Raw genomic sequence first — 20,849 nt, 5'->3', positions numbered from 1 at the left:
GTGTCCTACTTGAGGAACCGAGCTAAGCCGAGAGCGACACGGTGGAGCTCCCCAACCTCGCCGCAAATCCACAGGAGGTCCCAAAGCCACCCGGCACCGGCTGTAGTACAGGCAAATTGCCACAGCTGAGACAAGTCTCCATTCAACAGGCTAATTAATCTTGCTTTGTAAGAGTAGTCATGCCAGAGCCTCCCCGGGCCTGGCTGCTGATGCAGGCCTTCTGAAGTTTGGAGGCTTCGTTTATGGGCAGTTAAAGATCTTTGCATCTGTTATTAGGTTTGAGCGGGAAGAGTGGCTATGATTAATAGGTATTTCTACTGCTATTGAATGCACAAAGAAGTAAGGTAGAAGCGATTTAATGGTGCGGATGTTGAGGAGAAACAGCTTGTGTTTGTCTAGATCTTAGGCTGAATGAAGCCAAAAACACTGATTAGGACACTGGGCCTTTAGAGAGACGCAGAAAGCCACCCCATCGCTTGCTGTTGCTTGCTGCCTGTGCGGTTCATACTGTCAAAATTGTTCTCTGAGGAGCCTCGGAGGTGATGATGAATATCTGGTCTTTAATAGCTGTTGCGTTTTTTTTTTTCTAACTTGACACCTCTTTAACATTTTAAATTGATTTCTCTCTGTGGAAAACAGTAGTGAGACCAAACAAACATGACCCTCTTTGGGTATGCGAGATAAATAGTGCCGTCTACCCCGGCGTAATTAAGGTAGGCTTTAAAGATTTTGTGTGCCACTAGTTTGTGTATGTGGTAATATAAGTTGTTTGTACACACGACTGCAAACGTAGCTTCGATTTCTGTGTGTGAGACAAAGACCTAAGCATCCAGATTCTAGTAGCTTTATTGGCATGCCTTTTATATTGCCAAACATGAAGTATACGTAAACATTTACATACGTATAAACAAATTTGAATTTATTACAATATGAATTTAAAAAAAAAAATGTATTTTAAAAAAAAATCTAATTTATAAAAGAACGATACAGCTTTACAATTCTCTCTCTATAATATAATGTAATGTAATACAATACAATACAATATAATATAATATAATATAATATAATATAATATAATATAATATAATATAATATAAAACAATATCATATATCATATATCATATCATATATCATATCATATATCTCATATCATATATCATATCATATCATATAGTACGCCACTGCTGGTTGAAGCATCACCTGCTCAGCGGTGGTGTCATTAAGCACTGCTTTTCTCTTCCCTGAGCACTACAGCAGCCAGAAGTCAGGTCAGTGTCTGGGTCTGCATGACGGACACATCTCATCCCAGCAGGAATACCACCTCGGCTGTTAGCAGCTAACTCAAGGGGCCCTGTTTAGCCCTCACTAAAAGTTCCCCAAGTTCACTACAACTACAGCCTTTTCTGTTACTTTTTGTCTCTCTTTGTCTCTTTATGTCTTTCCTCCATCTCTGCACCAATTCTCTTGGGCACCTTGGCCGCTGTGCTGTCAATTTTTTAGAGATGGACTCTAAACTTAGTTAAAGTCCTACTTCAACTTTGTCTATCAGACTTCCCATTGAATCTGAAATCTGCAGCTTCCACTTATTTGCGGTAAACAAAACATGAGGACTTGGATGGGCCAGTCTGTTTGTTAAGTGTAGATTACACTTCATTTTGACAATCCACAGGAGGAGAAAATAATAAAACATAAGGGGGAGGGAAGGAGAAGACAACATCAGACACCAGTACTCATTTATTTCTTCACTCTTGTCTTTCTACCCAGTAAGGGTGTTTGGGTGCAGCTACCCCTCCACTGTCTGCAAAGGAGCCAGTTCATTAGACCCATATGCTACAATCAATTCAGCAGAGACTCCGGCTGAGCCCAAATGAGATCCGCTGTGATTTGCCTTTTAAATGGGCCTCTTGTTTACCAGTCTGTGACACCGTGTGAATGTACTAAAAAGAGCAGCTTGCCTTGATTGGGCTCTGGTGTCCTTCAGGGTGCTACCAAAGTTACCAGTCAACCTGCCTATATTCTCCTTTATGCTTATTGAATCGGGAAGTCCACACAGACCTTTTAAGACTATGAGCTCGATTGACTGCCCTTTCAATTGATTGACCAAAGGATGGAATAAACACTTCGCTACACCGTGCAGCAGATCACCTTGAAAGCCTGTTCTTCCCTACCTATGCACGAAGGAAGCCACATTGGATGATAAATTTAGCAGTAATAGAAATTCGTGTCAGCCCTTTTGTGCTCTAATGCAGAATTTTAGCTCAGTTTGGGTGGTTTTCTCAGGTGTCTTAGTATCTCAGCTGGTCTCCTTCCCAAAAAATATTTTTGATCTGAAAAAAACTGACTAAATAAGGTAATTTACTTTTCTTTTTTGGTCCAGGAAATGCAAGTCAGTGAAGTGTACTGTGGAACTGTACTTAGATTTTTCTTTTAAGGAAATGTTGGCTCCCGAAGAGGCATATGGTTAAATGTTTAAAACAACTTCAGAAATCCTGGACTGTCTCTGTTCTTCGACATCAGTGAATTGCTTTTGTAAACATCTAAAACTGCATTCACAAGCCTGCTTATATTTGAAATCAGCTGATTGAGTTTGTAATCTACAGCACATCTTCATCTCACAAGCATCCCCTGAATGCTAGTACTCTTTGATGTGTAATGCGTAGCCGAGTAGAACCGCAGTGATTTTTCTCAGCCAACAGACCGTCTTTAGTATTTGCTTTGCTTTTTTTCTAAGGTTTATGATGGGTGGCAGAGCTTCTAACATTATCTTAATGCTGTTTTCATGCATTAAGATGCAGGATAGGCAATAACAGACATTTAGAAATATTGTTATATGGTCTTTTCGGCTGAGTTGACTCAGTTTCCTGCTCTTCCTTTGTCTCAGTGAGGTAATAGTTAGACAGTGACTCATAGAGTCTACCTGATCCTCAAAGTGACAGTCATCCCTCCTATTTGGTATTAATTAGTTTCTAATTGACAAGGTTGATTAAAATGCATTAAAGCCTGTTTATGAGCTTTAAACATTCCCAGAACCACTGAGCCAATGAGAGCTGGACATGATTAGAGAAAACGGGATAGAAGGGGAAAAAAATTGCTCCCTGCCTCAGACTTGCTCAACCACAGCTAACTGCTTTATGGGAGCTTGTTTTTCCACTGTAAAATTAGAACATTTTAAAAATGTAATACAGAGAAGGGAAAACAATGTCAGTTCTTTGCATAAGTTAAAGCAATATTTTATTTTTAAGGTATTGTCTTAAAACCCTTAACAGTGCGACAATATTTTATTTTCATTTCAGCATAATGTGTTTAAAGCAAGTAATTGTATTTATTTATTTATTTTCTGGAGCGCTGTCTTTGATGTCCAAATATTTTATTAATGTATTCATTTGCCATGCTTATTGAGGCAGCCCTCATCTCCGGAATTTTATTTTATTTATCAGTAAACAGCCTCGAGTTGTTTGGAACAGGTTGGTTTTGTCCTCTCATCTTTCCATGAATTTCAGAGTTGCACAGAGAGGTGTTTAGATATATCTCTGGCTTCAGTAATGTTTTATTGATAGCTTCATATTTTTGGATTAAAAAAATAAATAAAAGCTGTGTTTTTTCCTCAAAATCCATTTAGCATGGGATGAAATGTTTTTAACTTGCTTTCCTCCTCCTCATCCCCTGCCTTATCTTAAGAGGAGGTAAAAAAATGGCCTAATTTCATCTACAAACTCCAGCCTGACTTTGTCCACACTTGACTTGACTTCTAAATCATCTTCTGTGAAGGGCATCTCCTTCAGTAATCTGCTGCCTAAACTGAAAATAAAGCATTGCACTTTCTGCACCGCAGATGTCTCATACAATCAGATCTTTAAGAGAATGTGTTTGCACAATAACTGGTTACCACCTCCAAATACAAATGTAAGAAACTATTTGCTCTTGATACTCAGTTGAGGTAACTGAGATAACTACTAAGACATGCTTATTTTTAACTTTGCTTTTTTCCCAGCCTTCAGCATAGCCTGTGTATTTTGGTAAAGATTCATGATATTAATCAATAAATTGATCAATATTCAGTAAAGCAATAAAGTTCTACACTATTTTGTATAAATATTACAAATAAATCAATAAAAACTATTAAATCAGGCATTTTGAATGCTTGTGAAAACTGACATCAAAATATAATGTGCAGCATGGAATAAATTTATTTTTAATTTGCTAAAATTGAAATGTTAATACATTTTTCATGTTTTGGTATCTACTGATAAATGCTTTTTAATTTATAATATATATTGTCCGTATGTGACTTCCAAAACTTGCTAAATGTCTACAGATATTTATTTTGTACTTCCCTAGATTTTGGGTGTTGAAAATAATTTGCGGACTAATTGTTTTGGTTCAGTAGAAAGCGATCTGGTTATTGTGTATTTAAATTCCGTTTAAATGGGAATTATAGATTATTTTGTTCTACTCCATGCAAAAAGCTGAACGAGTGCAGCTGTATGGCAGGAATCTTTGTTGTGGTCAGGGCTCTGGACCGGTTCAAGGAACGAAACAAACAAAATTTTGACAGGAACAGAACCAGAAACAGAAACTAAATCGATTTTTATTGTTTCAACAGATTTGAAAATTTGAAATGGCCATTAACCGGTTAATAACTTTATTTTATCGTTCCATTTAATATTTGAAATTTGCTGTCAACCAATCAAGAATTCCAGTAGTACGGCCTATGCAAATGTGACGCTGAAGCCAACGAGTGAAATGTCCGCTCAGCTGTGAACTCGTGATAGGTAAGTCACAATGGCAAAGCACCGCCCTTAAGAGTTTATCTGAGGATAGTGTGAGATGAATTCAACAGATCACATGCACCTGCAGCACTTCTGTGAAAGGAGAAAAACTGAAAAACTATAGACTTACATAAAAAGGAATATAGGCACATACACTAAATATATTTCACTTAAATCATACTGACAGATTAACGGAAACAAAAGAAAAATGTGCTAAATTATGGTTCATTATGACACGTTCCAAAGTTTTCGGAAAGGAAAACGAAACCGCAGAGAGTAGTTTTCTTTATTTTGCAAAAGCTTTACAGTTTTCATTATTTAGCAAAAGCTTGACAGCTTTGAATAATGTCTTGCTTCTGTATAACCAGCATTGGTATGACCATCGCGCCGATGCCTTATGTGCACATACAACATAATTTTGCTTATTTATTATTTTTTTTTATTTTTTTTACAATGCAGCAAACATTTTTAAATATCTTAAAAATACTTTTATTTATTTATTTTTATTTTTATTTTTACAATGCAGCAAACATTTTTAAATATCTTAAAAATACTTTGATGTTAGATTGTTGAATTTTTTTTTATTTTTTTTTTACATTTGGCCAAAATCTAGAAAAGATGATGCTGTATTGGCTGTGACTAAGCGCAGCGGGTTATTGGCTAACGTTAGATCAATATTGTTTCCTTTTCTTTTTGAGTAAAAAAAAAATGCTGCACTTTATTATTATTATCATTAGGCAAATTATAGGCAAAGAATATTGTTTTTAAAAAATAACGTTATTAACCATGTATTTCTTCCACCCGAACCGGTTTCGGAATGGTAATAATATCAGAGGAACGCAGGAACAGAAACGTTAAAATATCGATTCTGCTCTAAGTGAACGGATTTAATTTTTTTTTTCGTTTTCAAGCCCTGGTTGTGGTGTGTGTGTGCTTGTGTGTGTCTTTGTCAGGATCAAACGACGGACAAGACAGTTTATAAAGTCCTGCTAAAGTGAGCAACCACGCGCTTTCAAGGTATTTTCCAAAAAGATTGATACCAGTATTGGGTGATAATATTGCATAATAAGAGATTAATAGCCTATTTTTTGTAGGCCGGTTATTTTTGCTGGAGAACACCACAAGTGTAACAAGGTTGAATAAAATGTTTAACGAAAATTAAAAAAATTTCAGGTGGAAGTTATTATTACCCTGTGTAAACAAAGTCAGTAAATCTTAGTCCAATGCGATGACATCAAGTAACATTTTCTGGAGAAAGAATATTCTCTCCGGATCAAAATGACCCGGACACAACCTTAGGGTTAAAAAACTGCCACCAGGCTGAACATGTCCTTTTGGCCTCTGTTCTGTTGCTTTGAAAAGCTTTTATTGACCGGTAGGCCAAGAGAAAAAAAAAAGCCCGTACATCACTAAGTCGTGAGAATGATAAATCAAAACCGGTTTATTGAGGACTGCAGTACAGAGGTTAATGCATACTCTGATCTCTGAAACATTCTAATCTTTTGTCAATTATTTTCCAGCATAATTTGCTTCCTGTTATTTGAGATAGCACAAGGTTGTTCTATAGAATCTTATAGTGTACAATTTGACTAAATTGCTAAGTTCATGACGTTCCAGTCAATAATAACTTTTTTCTGGCCAGACCTTTGCTGACCCTTGGGTAGTCTTGGGTCAGCTGTCCTTCTTTGACCTACCATTCTTTTGCATTCTGCCTGTCTTGGTCCCTGAAGCCTTGGTAAATAAGGGCCTATTAAACTGAATATACAGGGTATTAGAATCTGTGTTTGCATTGGAATGATGGGAGAAAGGCTTTCTAATACTGTAATCTCATCACTCTGTGCCACCTGCTGTTGCATGAAGCCTTTCAGGGATCCTTCTTTTATCAACACGTAGCCGTTACTTTGTTTTGCCATCCTCAAATAACTTAACTTCATGCCTGAGACCCGTGTTTCCCTTCAACAGAGAATTGTGATTCAGTTTTGTAAGTGCTGTGCTTTTGCATTGTTTTTATCTAGGTCTTACTCACCTGCCTGTGCTTTACTATGTGCTTTCAACTTAGTGAGCATCAGTGCTGTAATGTGCAGGCGGAGGATGCGAAGTGATTTGCTGTCGGGTGGTTTCCATTTTAAAGTGACACAACACACTGGTAGTGTTGAGTCAGCTAAGTGGTTAAGACCAGGTGAAATGCTGCATGACTGGAGCTCAAAGCAGATGCATCCCGGTATCCTAGGTTCAACAGAAATTTGCAGTATCTTTGTCATGTTATCTTGTTCTGTAATTTAAAAGAGTAAAAAACAACAACCTTTATTCAGTGCAATATCTTGTCCCACAGGCATTCAATATAAAGCGCATTACAAGAAGGTTAATCAAAATCTTACAGCATAACCAGTGTAGTCTGTTTCATGATCTTTTATAAACTGGTTATTTTTGTAAATCATAAATATGCAGAGCAACTGGCACAGTGTGATTCATGAACAAATGACTCTTATGAACCAGTGCGTTTTAGTAAATCAGAAATTATATAGTGAGAATAGCATAGTACAATTTAATGATCAAATGACTCTTATGAACCTTTTCATTTTAGTGAAAAATAAAATAAAATAAAACCCCGCTTGATCAGTGTATTATGATTAATGAATGTACAAATACCTATTATTAACTGGTACGTTTTAGTGAATTATAAATATAGTGTGTCTACCATAGTTCGATTCTTGATTAGATGACTCTTATGAACTCACTTTTTTTAGTGAATCAACTCTTATGAACGAATTATTTTAATGCATAGTTAAAACTAAAAGATTTTGTGATACATGTCGTGAAATGATGCAAGTACGTACTGAGTGGTTGGTTGTTCATGCAACACATAATACACATTTGTATTATTTATTTTTTAGGTATTTGTCTTACCGAGTCAAAAGCATGAACTGCTCAAACAAATCATGTTGCAGATGCTGCGGTAATTTGCTTAATCTGCCACTCCTTTGTGTTCTTTAAGAAGAGGAAAAGTGCAGCGCTGCATGTCTTGATGGGAAATATCCCAGCGAGTGCAGCTCCCTGGACACATCAAAAGACTTATCACTGAGTAGCAGGGGATGTCCTTAGGGTCTTTCTATGGGTGCTATTGTCAGTGCATCTCAACTGATGCAGCATTCAGCTAACCTTTAACACCAGAGAGACTATGGAAACTTCAGAGAGTGGGATGCTTTTTTGTTAAGGTGTGTGTGTTTTCCTTGTGAGCTCCTGTTTTGTAGGTTTTACTATGGAGAATGTGCTGGCTCCCCCTCTGTAAAGCTGTCAGTCATGCAATTATGAACAGTAAATTATGGAATAAAACATTTGCAACCACTTGGTTTGATACGGCTTCATGTGTACTAATTGCAACCATTATATCTGTATTATTTTTCCAAAAGATCAGTGGGGCACTTCAGTAATTTTCATTAATCATGTACAAAGAAGAGGTAATTAAAAACCCCATTATCACCAATCATTTTGGGTGTTTATGGAGGGATCGGAATATTAATATAATTTAATTCACACAAGACATTGAATGCACAAAGGATCATTTCAAGGCCCCGCTGTTTCATAGTGTGCATACCGGCTCTCTCCATGGAGTTTTGGTGTAGTCGTTTTTTGCTGTTTGAGATGTTAAGTCACATCCTGTTATTGTGTGTACACCTGACGGTCATGCTCATGGTTGCATGCTGATGATAACCGCTTCTCTTACTCTGATGGTCCCTTACTGCTGTCACTGAGATATCCGACAAGGTCATGCGAAAGTGTGGAAAGAGATAAAGTCATGGGGGTATCGGCAGCAGGTTATCTGTTTACTCCCTATTAAAATGACACTCTCTTAAGAACCATAATTTAATAGAATTATTCCGCTGCGGTGACCTAACACAGAGATAAATTACATCCACAATGTGTGACGCACTGCTATCGCACTTCTCCATCAGCTCGTAATCATGCTCTCTCCGTGGATATCTGACTGCAAACAGATGTGCATCTGCTGATCTAGATCCAGATCTGGACCCAGATTACTCTGGAGCATCCTGTGCACACAGAGCGAGATAATGTCATAATTTAGAAATAGAAATAGGAAAGAACAGTGGATTAGCAGTGTTGCAAAATATTCTACTTCAAAAAAATGCTTTTGACCTTTCTATTAATCAGATAATCCTGAAAAAAGTGTCAATGTCCCCCTTATAATAAACAGATGTTTGTGCCAGCATGTGGTGCCCAGTGGCTGGTCCCCATGCAGCCTGTCAGTTTGCTGCGGTCTCATTATCAATGGGTGTAGGATGCGTCTGTGCAGGGAAACGCAGCAGGCCTGTCCTCTCCTTTTGCGATAGTTGCACTCACTCACATTAGATTGTGCCAAGGCCGTATCACAGTCAGGAAAAAGCACACAAACACACACATGCACACTCCTAGCCAGCCTGTGTCCCTGTACCACAGTACAATTGACAGGGCCACTGGAGTAATTGTTCCCTGCACTATAGTTTCTGTCAGGAAATGCTGTTATTGACAAATAAGGATTCAATAAGACTCGGAGATGAACACTTTGGGCTTGGTCAGAGGACTGTATTGGTCTTTTCAGTGAGCTCTGATTCTCTCTCCTGTCTCAAGTCTATGTGTTTTTCTTCTCTTTATCTCTCCAGCACTCAACCCATCTGCTGGTCAGTCTCTCCTCCTTATCTCTCTCTCTCTCTTTCTCTCTTCCTATGTGCTGAGTGCCCACACACACACACCATTCTCCCATGTTCTCTTCAGCCAACAGCAGAAACCCAATTACAGTGAACCAGTGGATGTGGCTGTCTGCATGATTAGTGCGGTCTGGTGTAATGTTGATATCATCCCAACGGATTGAGCTGGCCAGGGTCATTAAGCAGCATATTATGGCCTGTCTTTGGTTTCCAGTGGTAAAGGTCAATGGATAGTGAAACCAGAGTCTTCCTTTCTAGAGTGGGTTAGATTGAGTGTTCTGCTTGTTTTTTTTTTCAAGGAAAGACATGCAGAGAACACTTTCGCCTCTGTTTTTCATCATTTAATTTTTATAGCAAACTTAATCTGCTTGTAATACTCAAAACCCCAAGGATTGACACAACATTTTAGAGTGGCGTTTTTGATGCAATAGGGTGCTGTGCTCAGGCAGGACCTTTGCCATGTGGTTGCTAAGTTGTTCTGGGAAATTTCTAGGCCATTGCTATCTCAAAAAATAAATCGATATCTGTTCTGGTTTTTAATTGTGTGTGATCAGCCATAAAATGAAAAAAAAAATGGTAAAGAAAAGGAATATTGGTGCATCAGGGATGAGTATTAGCCAAAGTATTATATTTTATATTATGGATTTGCATAACCCTTAACAAGAGGAACATGTTATAGAGAACTGCAAAAGTTACAGGTGCCTTTTGCTTTTCAACCCAAGGATATTCTGAATATTATAAAGATAGTCATAGTTGCACAGCCATCATGTGGTTCCTCTCATATTGAGACTGAGAGCAGCTCTGCCTGTGGTTCAGTGGATCTGCGATAGCTGTCTGCAGCGGGTCTGGAAAGAGCCAGGGGCAACTAGAGTTACTACAGACAGTAATGAGAGAAGTAATAACCTCTCTCGCGCACACACAGCATTACTTCTATCAGGCAGGTATAAGAATACCAGTCATATCTGGTCTCTTGGATTCCCTCATCTGAACTGTAGAGGCAGATGAAATGAGTGATCTTACGTTGGATTCAGATCAAGACAAATTCAAGTACGAGGACCCGCTTGAGAAGAAAGAGCCGAATCGCTTCAACCTAAACGCCTCAGATGTGTTTGGGGAAAAAGAGTCAGTCTTATCCTCCCTCAGATAGATAGATTGAGAGAGAGAGAGTGTGAGTGAGTGAAAATGGACTAAGTGAGTTCGCATCAATTCAAAGAGAAGTTAGATCTCACTTTTTTTTAAGAACATGCAAGAAATCTGCAGAGCATAGCTTCTTTTTGAACATCATATTCACACAAATGATGGTACCATGATACACAAGGTCAGTGCAGATTCACAGCTGCCCGTCAACATCAAGGCTGCTTTTATTGCAACAACAACCCGTCATGTCGTTCTAAACCACCGCCTACGTATTACAAACTGCTTAAAACCTGATACTAACACTGATACCTGCTGATCGCACCAGAGTAAATCACTGCGCTGTCTGCTATGTTTACACGTTCTGCAGACTCAACACGTACAGTGTCTGCCCATTGCAACCCCTGCTTGCCTATAGTAATGGCTCATTTATTTTTCTGTTGCTATATCAACCAGCGCTGCTGCCCGTGTCGGAGTTTCTTCACTACGCCGCGACAGAGCAGAAATAGGACTCCGTCACAAAGATGCCCTGTTTATTCCTCCAAGACTGCCTATTAGTGCAGCTTGCCTGCTGGGGAAGCCACATCCTGGGACGATGACATTAAAGCACATCCGTACATGGGAAGAAACTGCTAATACTCCCTCCGTACTACCCTACATACTTCTCCGTCTACACTAATTCATCCCTGCATCTACACGGGTGACTTTGACAGCCCACCCTGCGCTCCGCCGCCCTCTGCTTTTTCCTCTGCCTCGTTTGGCAGGTTGTTGTTTTCAGAACATACAGATGGAAAACAGCTTCAAAAGAAAGAGAAATACATGGATGACTTGGATAAGAGAAAACACAACTGTGAAAAATCCAAAAAATCTATAAAAATAAAATAAACCCAAGTTAAACGACAAGAATAATAGTAATGTGGTATATCAAAAATGGAAACCCTGGCACACTTTCGATTCTTTTGCCAAAGGGGTGCAGCGGAGGTAACAGATTGAAAATCTTAACTCTTTATGTCTAACGCAGGAGAGTAAAGATAGTAGTCATAAAAACCCAAGAGCTTGGCGGCTTGCTCAGAAATTGATTTTGGTATGCACTAGCGTCATGAAAAAATCCACCTAGGCCTAGTTGTACAGGTGGAAGTGGATGGTAAGACATCACACCTGTCACTAAATTGATTTGTTCTTAGTATTTGATCTGTTTCCTGTTTATAATGATTTTTTATTTTACATGCCTGTGCTTGTTTAAAGCCTCTCATCTGTACAAACAATTGAATCACAAAGGAAAGTAGTAATAAGGCAATAGAAATGTAGCATATGTATGTGCAAAGGTTTACTCATAAGTGAGGGATTGTGGATAGAGCAGTATTACGGTGGGGTATGAGATGTGCACACACTCGGTGAATAGCATAGTTTCCTGTGCATACAGCAACATACAGTACATGAGTGGATCAAACACATTTATGGAGAGTAAGTCATTCCCTTCTCATAGTAGTTTTGAGAAACTATATGCTAAATAAATGTACATTTTTAATTAATTTTGAATTAATTTTTTAATTTAATATTTATTTATTTTGTTTTCCTTTGATTTGGTACATAATGTTACCAAATCAAAGTAATTTATTTTACATATTAATTCTGGTCATTCTAAAATGAATAGTAACTGAAGATGTTACAGTAATAGGGAATGCTTCGGAGAAATGTTAAGAACCATTTTACAGTGTTTACACACATTGATGATGTTTGTAACTGCTTTCAAATGAGACTTTTCTTTTTTCAGTTTACTGTGTGAAACATTTGATTGGATTCTTTGGATTCTGATTCACAGTCTCTGTGGTTTTAAATCAATTAATCTGTTTTTAATAACTTTTTAATCAAAATAGGGTCACATTTCATTTGAACTTATGTGCAAATGATTGCCGTCGGTCAATTTTTACCATGTTATGAGCCCATTTCACAAAAGCATGCAGTTAATTCATATGGGTTGTTCTTTACAGCTTTACTGATTTAACAGCAGTAACGAATTTACTTTATCTAACACGGTTGTCCCTCTTCATAAAAGAAACAGTATATGAACACACATGAAATATATTTAGCTCTCCAAAATGACCGACAGCTGTATTCTGCTACAGTTTTGCGAAAATAGCCATTGAGTGCCCAACTCCTGAAGCTCAACAATACCATATCAGCACAATAATAAAGTGTTTTAATAAGCACTCTTATGCTGCTGTTTTTATATTGTGTGTGGGAGCATTTCCCATTACTGTGTGTAGAATTAGCATGAGGCAGCTCCTGCTGACTAGTCTAGCTGGTAGCACTGTGTCAGTTGCTGCTGTGGGTGGGCAGTCTGCTGATTTAGGGAGGAAGTGAGTCTGCAGTTATGGAGTGTTAGTAATCATTCTCACCTGCTGGAGACTGGGATACAGCTGGGAGCATAGGGGCGCTGCAACATCCGCAAATCGGGTGTTGGTAACTACTTCCCCCTTTTACTTTTTTTTATGCCTCTTTACAAATAATTAGGATTCCAATGCTTTTGCTCATTTATTGTCAATGTAAGGATGAAGCCGTTTGAAGTCATTGATATCAAGTAGCAGCGGAAAGAGCTCCAGCGATGATCAAGTCTAATACAGATGTTGTAATTAATGTGTGACAGGCTTAACAGGGTGTAAAGCGCAGCGGTGCAGTGGCTGATCCCTTAATGTGTCTTGTTCCCGCAGGGTGGACTGAGGAACAGCAAGCACGAGTGTACTCTCTCGTCACAGGAGTACGTGCACGAGCTGCGCTCAGGCATCTCCGAAGACAAACTGCTCATCTGCCTGGAGTCCCTGCGCGTGTCCTTGACCAGCAACCCCGTCAGGTCAGTCAGTCATTTCTCACAGACTCTGTCCACAGCACTAACCATTCCAGTCTCTCCTTCTACAACCAGGTTTTGACGAGAAACTTGACACATCAACACTTATTCCAGCCACCTCCAACCACATCCTCGCTGTGAAACGAAAAGTTAAACCTCATTTTTCTGTCTGCACATGGCAATCTTGGTGGATTTCTTTTAGGATACTAATTGGAAATCTGTCAATGAGTCTTTTAACCTTCAGTCTGTATGGATCCCAGTTCTGGTTAAATGAGCATAGCCCATAGTATGGGATGGCTAAATGAGTGTATCCACCAGCCACTTTAAACCCGGCCCTGTCATCTCCTCCTCTCTATCTATTAAGCTCTAATAGATAGGAAATCCTTTTTTTTTTTACACTTCAGACAGCCAGCCATTCTCGGAAATGTTAATAAGCACACCAACCACCACTACAAGACCAGACGCCTTCACTTTCAAGTCGTTCCACTAAAGTCTGTATCCTGTTGTTTCCTGCTTGCTTTTTCTGTTTTAATCATGCCTAATGTAATACTTAAAATGTAATGTAAGGGAAGTGTATATAAATAATTATAATTAATTGCAATTACTTATATCAGCTGCCAGTAGTAACTGTTGCAGAATTAATATTTAACAAATAAGGATTTATTAACTAAACACTAACATAAAACTAGTATTACAAACATGCACGCACACTTATACATACATTCAAAGGGGAGTTAAAGTGGATGAATGAAACCAGAGAATGTAGCTGTGGAAAATGAATCAGTAAACCTCTTGAGTAGAAACCATTACTGCCATTTTACAACGGTGTCTACAGTAGGGCTGTGTGTTGTCAACAAAGTCACAATACAATGTGTATCCCGATAGAGTCAGGGTGTCATTCACAGTCTGTTTGTTGGGTGAGGGGGTCTGTTGGATTATTTGTTAAATATAACGAATAATTGTGTGTCTGTTTTATCCAGGCGTTATACATTCATTCATTCATAAAAAGGGCCAGGCTGCTCTCCCAGAAAGTCTTATCACCTCCCCTCTCATGGACAGGATTTTCAAATTAAATTCGGTCCCAGTAGCGCAGAGGAACACTATATGACAGCAGACTCTCTCAATTATTTACAAGAGCAGTGTCTGAGAGATGGCTCTTAATGTGAATCAATGAGTGCAGCATATAAAGTGGTCATCACACAATTGGCAGGCAGACGATCTCTTTAGGTCCACCGTTGCGCAGTGGGAGAAAGGACCGGAGCAGAACCACCATTTGATCCAATGGCATTATGCGTTGTGCCCTCAACAGATGTGTTTTGCACTGGAAAGCAATTGATAGACGCCCCTGCCCTTCTCCCTAGATGGAGGTACAGTGCAGTGAGTCAAAGGAAAACCAACACCAGAATGACTTTGCTATTGTTTTCCTGTCACGGAACATATCATCTAGAATGTGAGTTGTAGAACATTGCGCCTCAAGGTAATCTCTTGTTATTGCCCTAATTAAATGAAGGGATGGCTTTTCGTTCCGTTGTCTTTATCAGATCATAACAGTGTGGCGTCAGGGCCCCGTGCATCCAATTATTTACTCCATGGTTTGCCATTAATCATGGGAAAAGGATACCGTGCATTGTTCTTTGAGAAGCCCACACCTCTTACCCCCATGAGGACAGGCTGTTTGTAAAGATCAGACTTGCTGGCTGAAGACGAGTGGCGTCAGCACTTCCTCTCGGTAAAAGGGCAGTTTGTGCTGAGGGGCCAGCGAGGCCAGGACCACCCTCCGGGCTTTTGCGAATGGCTGAACTTGAGAGTACGCAGTCAGAGAAGAGGTGTCTAGTGGTGTCTCACTCACCCACTGAAGGTCATGTCTTGCTCAGACAGAAGCACCCTGGGGTGATGGAATGCATGGAGATGTTCAGCGTGCTGGTATCATTCACCTTTTACCCCAGTGTATCCTTTTTTTTGTCTTTTAACCACACTGAGGGAATAGTCAAGCTTCTCACCAGCGTGCTTACGTTACAGTTAATATGAGTGGAGCTTGATCACAAAACACAATATCTGCCCGTGTGCCGAATACTGTATGTTAATGTAACCTTTACAGTGTTCTGAGTTTATGTCGTTGAGGCATTCACAATAACTTCATGCACTGCTGTATAAGTGGACCGTTTCATGTGCAGTTTCAGCTTTATTACATTTGTAAGAGATGGGGTATTGCATACTGTAAAAGTAGTTTCTTTAGATCAAGAATCAACCCACACAGAAGAGAGAAAGATAGGTTAAATAAATTGTTGTTCTGTTTGGATCACCCTCTGTTCATATTTCAAGTTTCCATTCCTATCTTTTTGTGAAATTTGGGATATACTGAAGTAGTATATATATTTAAAAAATCTGATTGGTAAAAACACATACGATATGAATGTGCAAAAAGAAAGTCATGTGGCACAGGCTGCTATTATCTCTCAGATTTGTGTCCTTGAATATTAGAAAAGAATATCCTGTGATCAATTCAAGTTAAGGCGACATACAAATGAATAAAGTATGCTTGTCACCATGACAATGCAATGGCATAAACCCTAGCACTCTAAAATGACTGTAAAATAATTACAGCTTTATTCATACACAATATATAACTGAATTAATGTACAGGAAGTGCTTTTATAAAAGTTTCACATTTCTGATTTTAACTTCCCAGATGATGATGATGATGATGATTATTATTGTGTAATCAAAATTATAACAGATATGCTGTCAGCTTACCCCAACTTGTACAAAATATCCTTTTAAAATAATCCTTAATTTTAGACAATTTAGTAATCAAAGATGTTTTGTAGATTGATCAAACAGATTATAGGTGTGAGTAAGAAGAGCTGAGCTCCTGTCACTGTCTGCTTATCTCTTTTCATTGGTTGGCCTGTGTTTAATGTAATTGTTTAATTGTCTGGGCTGAGCACCTGTTTGGCTGTCCAGGTGGCTGTTGGGCTGGAGAAGACTCTCATCTCCCAGTAGTCCCTCACAGGTGTGGCGCTCACAGCCTCACACATCTCTACACAGATGGCTGGGCTTGGGGCGGATACAGCGTCTTCCTTCAACAATTCATTTTTCTTCCCCACCCCACTTCACCTCATTTATATATATATATATATATATTCCCCCATTCCTCCACAGCTTATTTTGGTAGACTAAAATCACTTCATCTTCTGGCTTTTCCTCAGTATATATCCATCATTCTCTCACACTGCTAGTCTTGTTTCATTAGCTCTGAATTCTTAGACTTCGCCAAGATGCAGACTAACAGATAATCATTGGGTCTTATTTCCTCATTTATGGAGAGTTAATATGCACTGTAACTGATGGCAGCCGTTTTCTCTCTCATGCTTTCGTTCCCTCTGTTTTTATTTCTTTCTGATACAGCTGTACAAACAATGCCACAGGCGTGCAATGTAGTGCAGAAACAATATTACAATGCAAGAAGTAATGCAGAACTTTCTTAACACCCACTCGTGCATAAAACCCTCCAGCTTTGTCATCCATTCCAACAGCTCCGATGGCTCAAGCAATGAGAGATCTCCAGTGGCACACAGACTATGCTGATTCTTCATCAATGCACCGCCGATAGGAATTCGCTTTGTCAGCGACATGGCCCCATTGCACTCTCCTGAACATCTTAAGGCCTTGACTTTTCACTTTCGTGTGCTAAACCCTCGGTATTACACTCTTCGCTTTTACACTCCACCTTAAATCCCAGCTGTGACTTCCGTGTTGAATCTGCAGGCTCAAAGATATGCAGCGGAACAATTCAGACAAACCTGAACTTGGCTCCAACTTTTCATTATGTCTAAATCTTTATGGTGGAGCTGCTGTATTTTTCCCTAGAGGTTTTTTTTTTTTTTTTTTTTTTTAGTAGTAGTAGTAGTGCTTATTTATTTATTTTGCAGTGTAGGGTTTGAATGTAGGCTAGCCTTGTGTTGTAGTTAGCAGTGTAGGACATGAGCCTGAGGAAGCAGAGATGTGGATTGGTGTGAAGATGTGCTGACACTAGCAGCCGCCCTACAGAGCCTGTGAATCCATCATTCTGCCTATGCGGCCGTCCTTCGCTGAGTGCCCGTGGACACATGTGCAGGAGGTAATGGGCTTATTAGTGCCTTTGAAGATTTGATGCTCCTTAACAGGAATCCGTTCAGCCTCAAATCCTGAAGGCTATAGCCCTACCGAGCGGCAACCTCCCGCTCTCTCTCGTGAAGACAATAAGGAAGTGACTAAAACTGCAATTCATCGACTGGCCACTTGAGGCTGGCTGCAGAAGAGAGTCAGTCCCATAGACTCCCCATGTTAAAATGCCCAACTTTACAGCAGAAAAAAACATGTTTACAGCCTGGTTCAAAAAATGATTTTGGTCTATATTGCTAATTTTGCCCTTCATGACAACTGTGAGGGGGGTGAATTTTTTTTATAACTCATCCGTTAAAATTATATTAAGCCTTAAAGTTCTGCATAATTAAGGGCGTGACCACTTGAGTGACAGGTGGATTGGCGCTGCTGACAATGCAGTCGCGCTAGGTGGGTGTGGCTTCAGCAATCAGCTCCCGCCTTTTTGCCCATTTTCGATTATCCGGGAGAGTCGCGCGGTGACGCGCTTCCAAGATGGCGATGGCCCGCTCTGCACACTTTAGGCTTCAAACCCTCTATTGAGGAGTCTATGGGTGACATCACGGACACTACGTCCATATTTTTTTACAGTCTATGAGCCCTACTCAAGTTTTTGAAAGAGCACCGAATGGTAGACTTTGAAAAAATTACGCTCCAGGTGTCACGATTTGTTTTCTTTTAAGCACCAGACTGCTTAGAAGTGCACATCCACATGTATTGCCACTTTGTATGATGAATCTATTGCTATGAATCAATTGCTCTGTTCCAAAATCTAGTGAATGTGTAAGGATGCAGCATTTAAGGCATCAGGGCTTCTGTCCATTCCAAAAGGTAAGCATCTTAATTATGCTGCTTCCATAGAGGCGAGGAGGCAACATAATAAATTAGGCAAAATGCATCCTTGTTAGGCAGTCCCATAATGCACTGTGTGTGTGTGTGTGTGTATAAAAGATGGTGGATGAGGAGAGAGAAATAGCTATGATCCAGTGCCTGCCAAAAGTTTGGAAATGCCCTAGGCAATGTTGGGTTTTTCACAATGTCAGCATAAATCTTTATAATTTTATGGATTGCATAAGGGACAACACAAACTATGAATTTTTCTTTTTTTATATATAAATAATAAAAACAAAGTATGCATCGAAGCCTTCTCTAAACTTTGTTCTAATTCATCTGTTGTGTGCTAACCTTAATTAGCTATCACTCAGTGGTATTTTAGTACTATTAATATACAGTACTTTTGAATTAGCTTTTGATTTTATCCTTTTGCTGTTTGTGTTTGTAATTTTTCCCCTCATATTTCTATTTAGCTTTGATTTATACTTATTTCAGTTCTAGTAATTTTAGAATGTATTTTATTTGAACTTATGTAAAAAAAAATATTTGTATTTTATTTCAACTTTAATGAATTAATGAAAACATATTTGTATAATTTTATAGTAATTATAATTATATAATAGTCCTATAGTAATTATTTAACAATAACAGAACTACTGTTTATCAGTTAATCTATAAAGACATGCTAACCCAATCATCTAAATTCTGGAAAACCTATTCTCTAATAATCAGGCATCACAGTTGCAAATGGTTTAATATTGATATTATGATGTTTGTTTGCATTTTTTGATTTGGGCATTTAGAACCTTTGGAGGGCACTATAATGAATTATATATAGTATTATTTTTTTTAATTTTTTTATATAGGAACGTTTAAACAAGGAATGGTTTGTGTGTGTAAGTGCTTGTTGGCGTATGTTTGGCTGAGACTGTTTAGAGCAGGGGCATCAGAAGACAACTTTGATTAATAGTGTATAAGTATTGGGAAATAACTGTCTGGATGATGTCTGTTGATCATATTTTACTTTGTGGGCCTGAGATGTACTTTCCTCACCGTCAAGGTCAGAGGAGTTGAAGCAGACAGGCTGCAGTATTTTGAGGTAAAACATTGAATATCTTTAGAGCTGCTGTATGTTGAGTTAACCCAAGAAAGTTATCAAAACTTCATCTGTTGTTCCGTGAAATAAATTGTCTACACCGTCTTGGCACCAGAGTGAGGCAGAGTTTGCAGCGCTCTGCTAAGGTTTTACATTTTTCCTGTGCTGTGCGACTAGTTTCTGCTCTCTCCTCTCCCTCTCTCTCTCTCTCTCTCCACTGCAAATGTTATTAGAAACCTAGTTCTGGCCCTTAGGCTCTGGATCAGCTCCCCTGATCCAGTCCGTGTCAAGGAGAAATAAAGGACTGAAGTCGGACAAATGATCAATTCGTACTTGCACGGCTACAGTGTGAGATTTGATCTGTTCAGCTCATTCATTGTGGCCTAGTGAAGAAAGTAACACTTTTTAACAACCGTTTTCTTCTGTTTTTATTTTAATATGTTCTTAAGTGAAGTTATTTCTGGCTGTCATTTGTGCAAATATACGCTACTTACTAATTATGTTGTTTAGCACTATGCAAGACCCAGAGTTTGATTTTGCGTACTTGTTCTTATACTGTGGCTAAGCTGTTTGTAAAAATAGATGCTGTGTTTTTCGTGAAGATTATTGATCACGCATCATAGCCGTCATAGCCCTGCACGCCCTGTCAATGTTTTTGTGTTTATGCGAGCCAGTGTACCTGAGACTGTGTTATATAGGGTCTAATAGAAGCAGTGGTCACATCTGCCACTACAGAAGAGCTTTTTCCAAAGCAGTAAAGGAACCCACCAATCCTGATGTCCTTGGTGACTGGGTATATTTTAAGCGGGATGCCCATTTCATTTTATGCCACCATCTGTTAACCTCACAGCTAGCTGTATCTGCGGAGCCCTGCAGCAAGCCATACATAATTCAGATATCTGATTTGAATTCCATATTGATTTAAGTGAGAAATGGTATTGCACAGGTACATGGGGGAAAATTAGTATTCTGCCATGCTAAATTCAATATCTTTGGGCTGTCTTTGATTTTCACCGCATCCTTAATTGTTTTGTCAAGCCTTCTCGGTTTTTAGGGGCTTGTCTTACACTGAAATTACATACTACGATATCTGACTAATATGGATTTCTTTTGTCTTTTTTATTTTATTTTCAGTGCAATTCTGCAATTCCGTGACAGTGTGATATAGATGGATAGATTATATAAGTTAGTGCTCCATATTACTCCTCTAGCACTCTGTGTATCTGATGTTTTGAGTTATTTGGGTCTTCAGGAGATTGAGGAGCAGGTGACCTACTTGTTTCTGAGTGACAGCCCACATCAGTCCTTTGCTGTGAGCACACACA

General features: G+C 39.0%; 1 protein-coding gene across 6 annotated transcripts in view; it reads left to right on the top strand.

Moving 5' to 3' along the window:
- Nucleotides 1-20,849, top strand: part of LOC113075386 (protein diaphanous homolog 2-like) — a 335,815-nt gene that overhangs the window by 95,315 nt on the left and 219,651 nt on the right. For all 6 annotated transcript variants that reach the window (XM_026248089.1, XM_026248086.1, XM_026248087.1 and 3 more), the window contains one exon: nucleotides 13,318-13,457. In XM_026248089.1, coding sequence (XP_026103874.1) covers nucleotides 13,318-13,457 — 140 coding nt within the window. The remainder of the gene's footprint in view (nucleotides 1-13,317; nucleotides 13,458-20,849) is intronic.

The sequence above is a fragment of the Carassius auratus genome, unplaced genomic scaffold (assembly GCF_003368295.1).
Source record: "Carassius auratus strain Wakin unplaced genomic scaffold, ASM336829v1 scaf_tig00017026, whole genome shotgun sequence".
Taxonomy (NCBI): Eukaryota; Metazoa; Chordata; class Actinopteri; order Cypriniformes; family Cyprinidae; genus Carassius; species Carassius auratus.
Note: the sequence above shows the minus strand (reverse complement) of the source record. Positions and strands in the feature narration are given on the sequence as shown.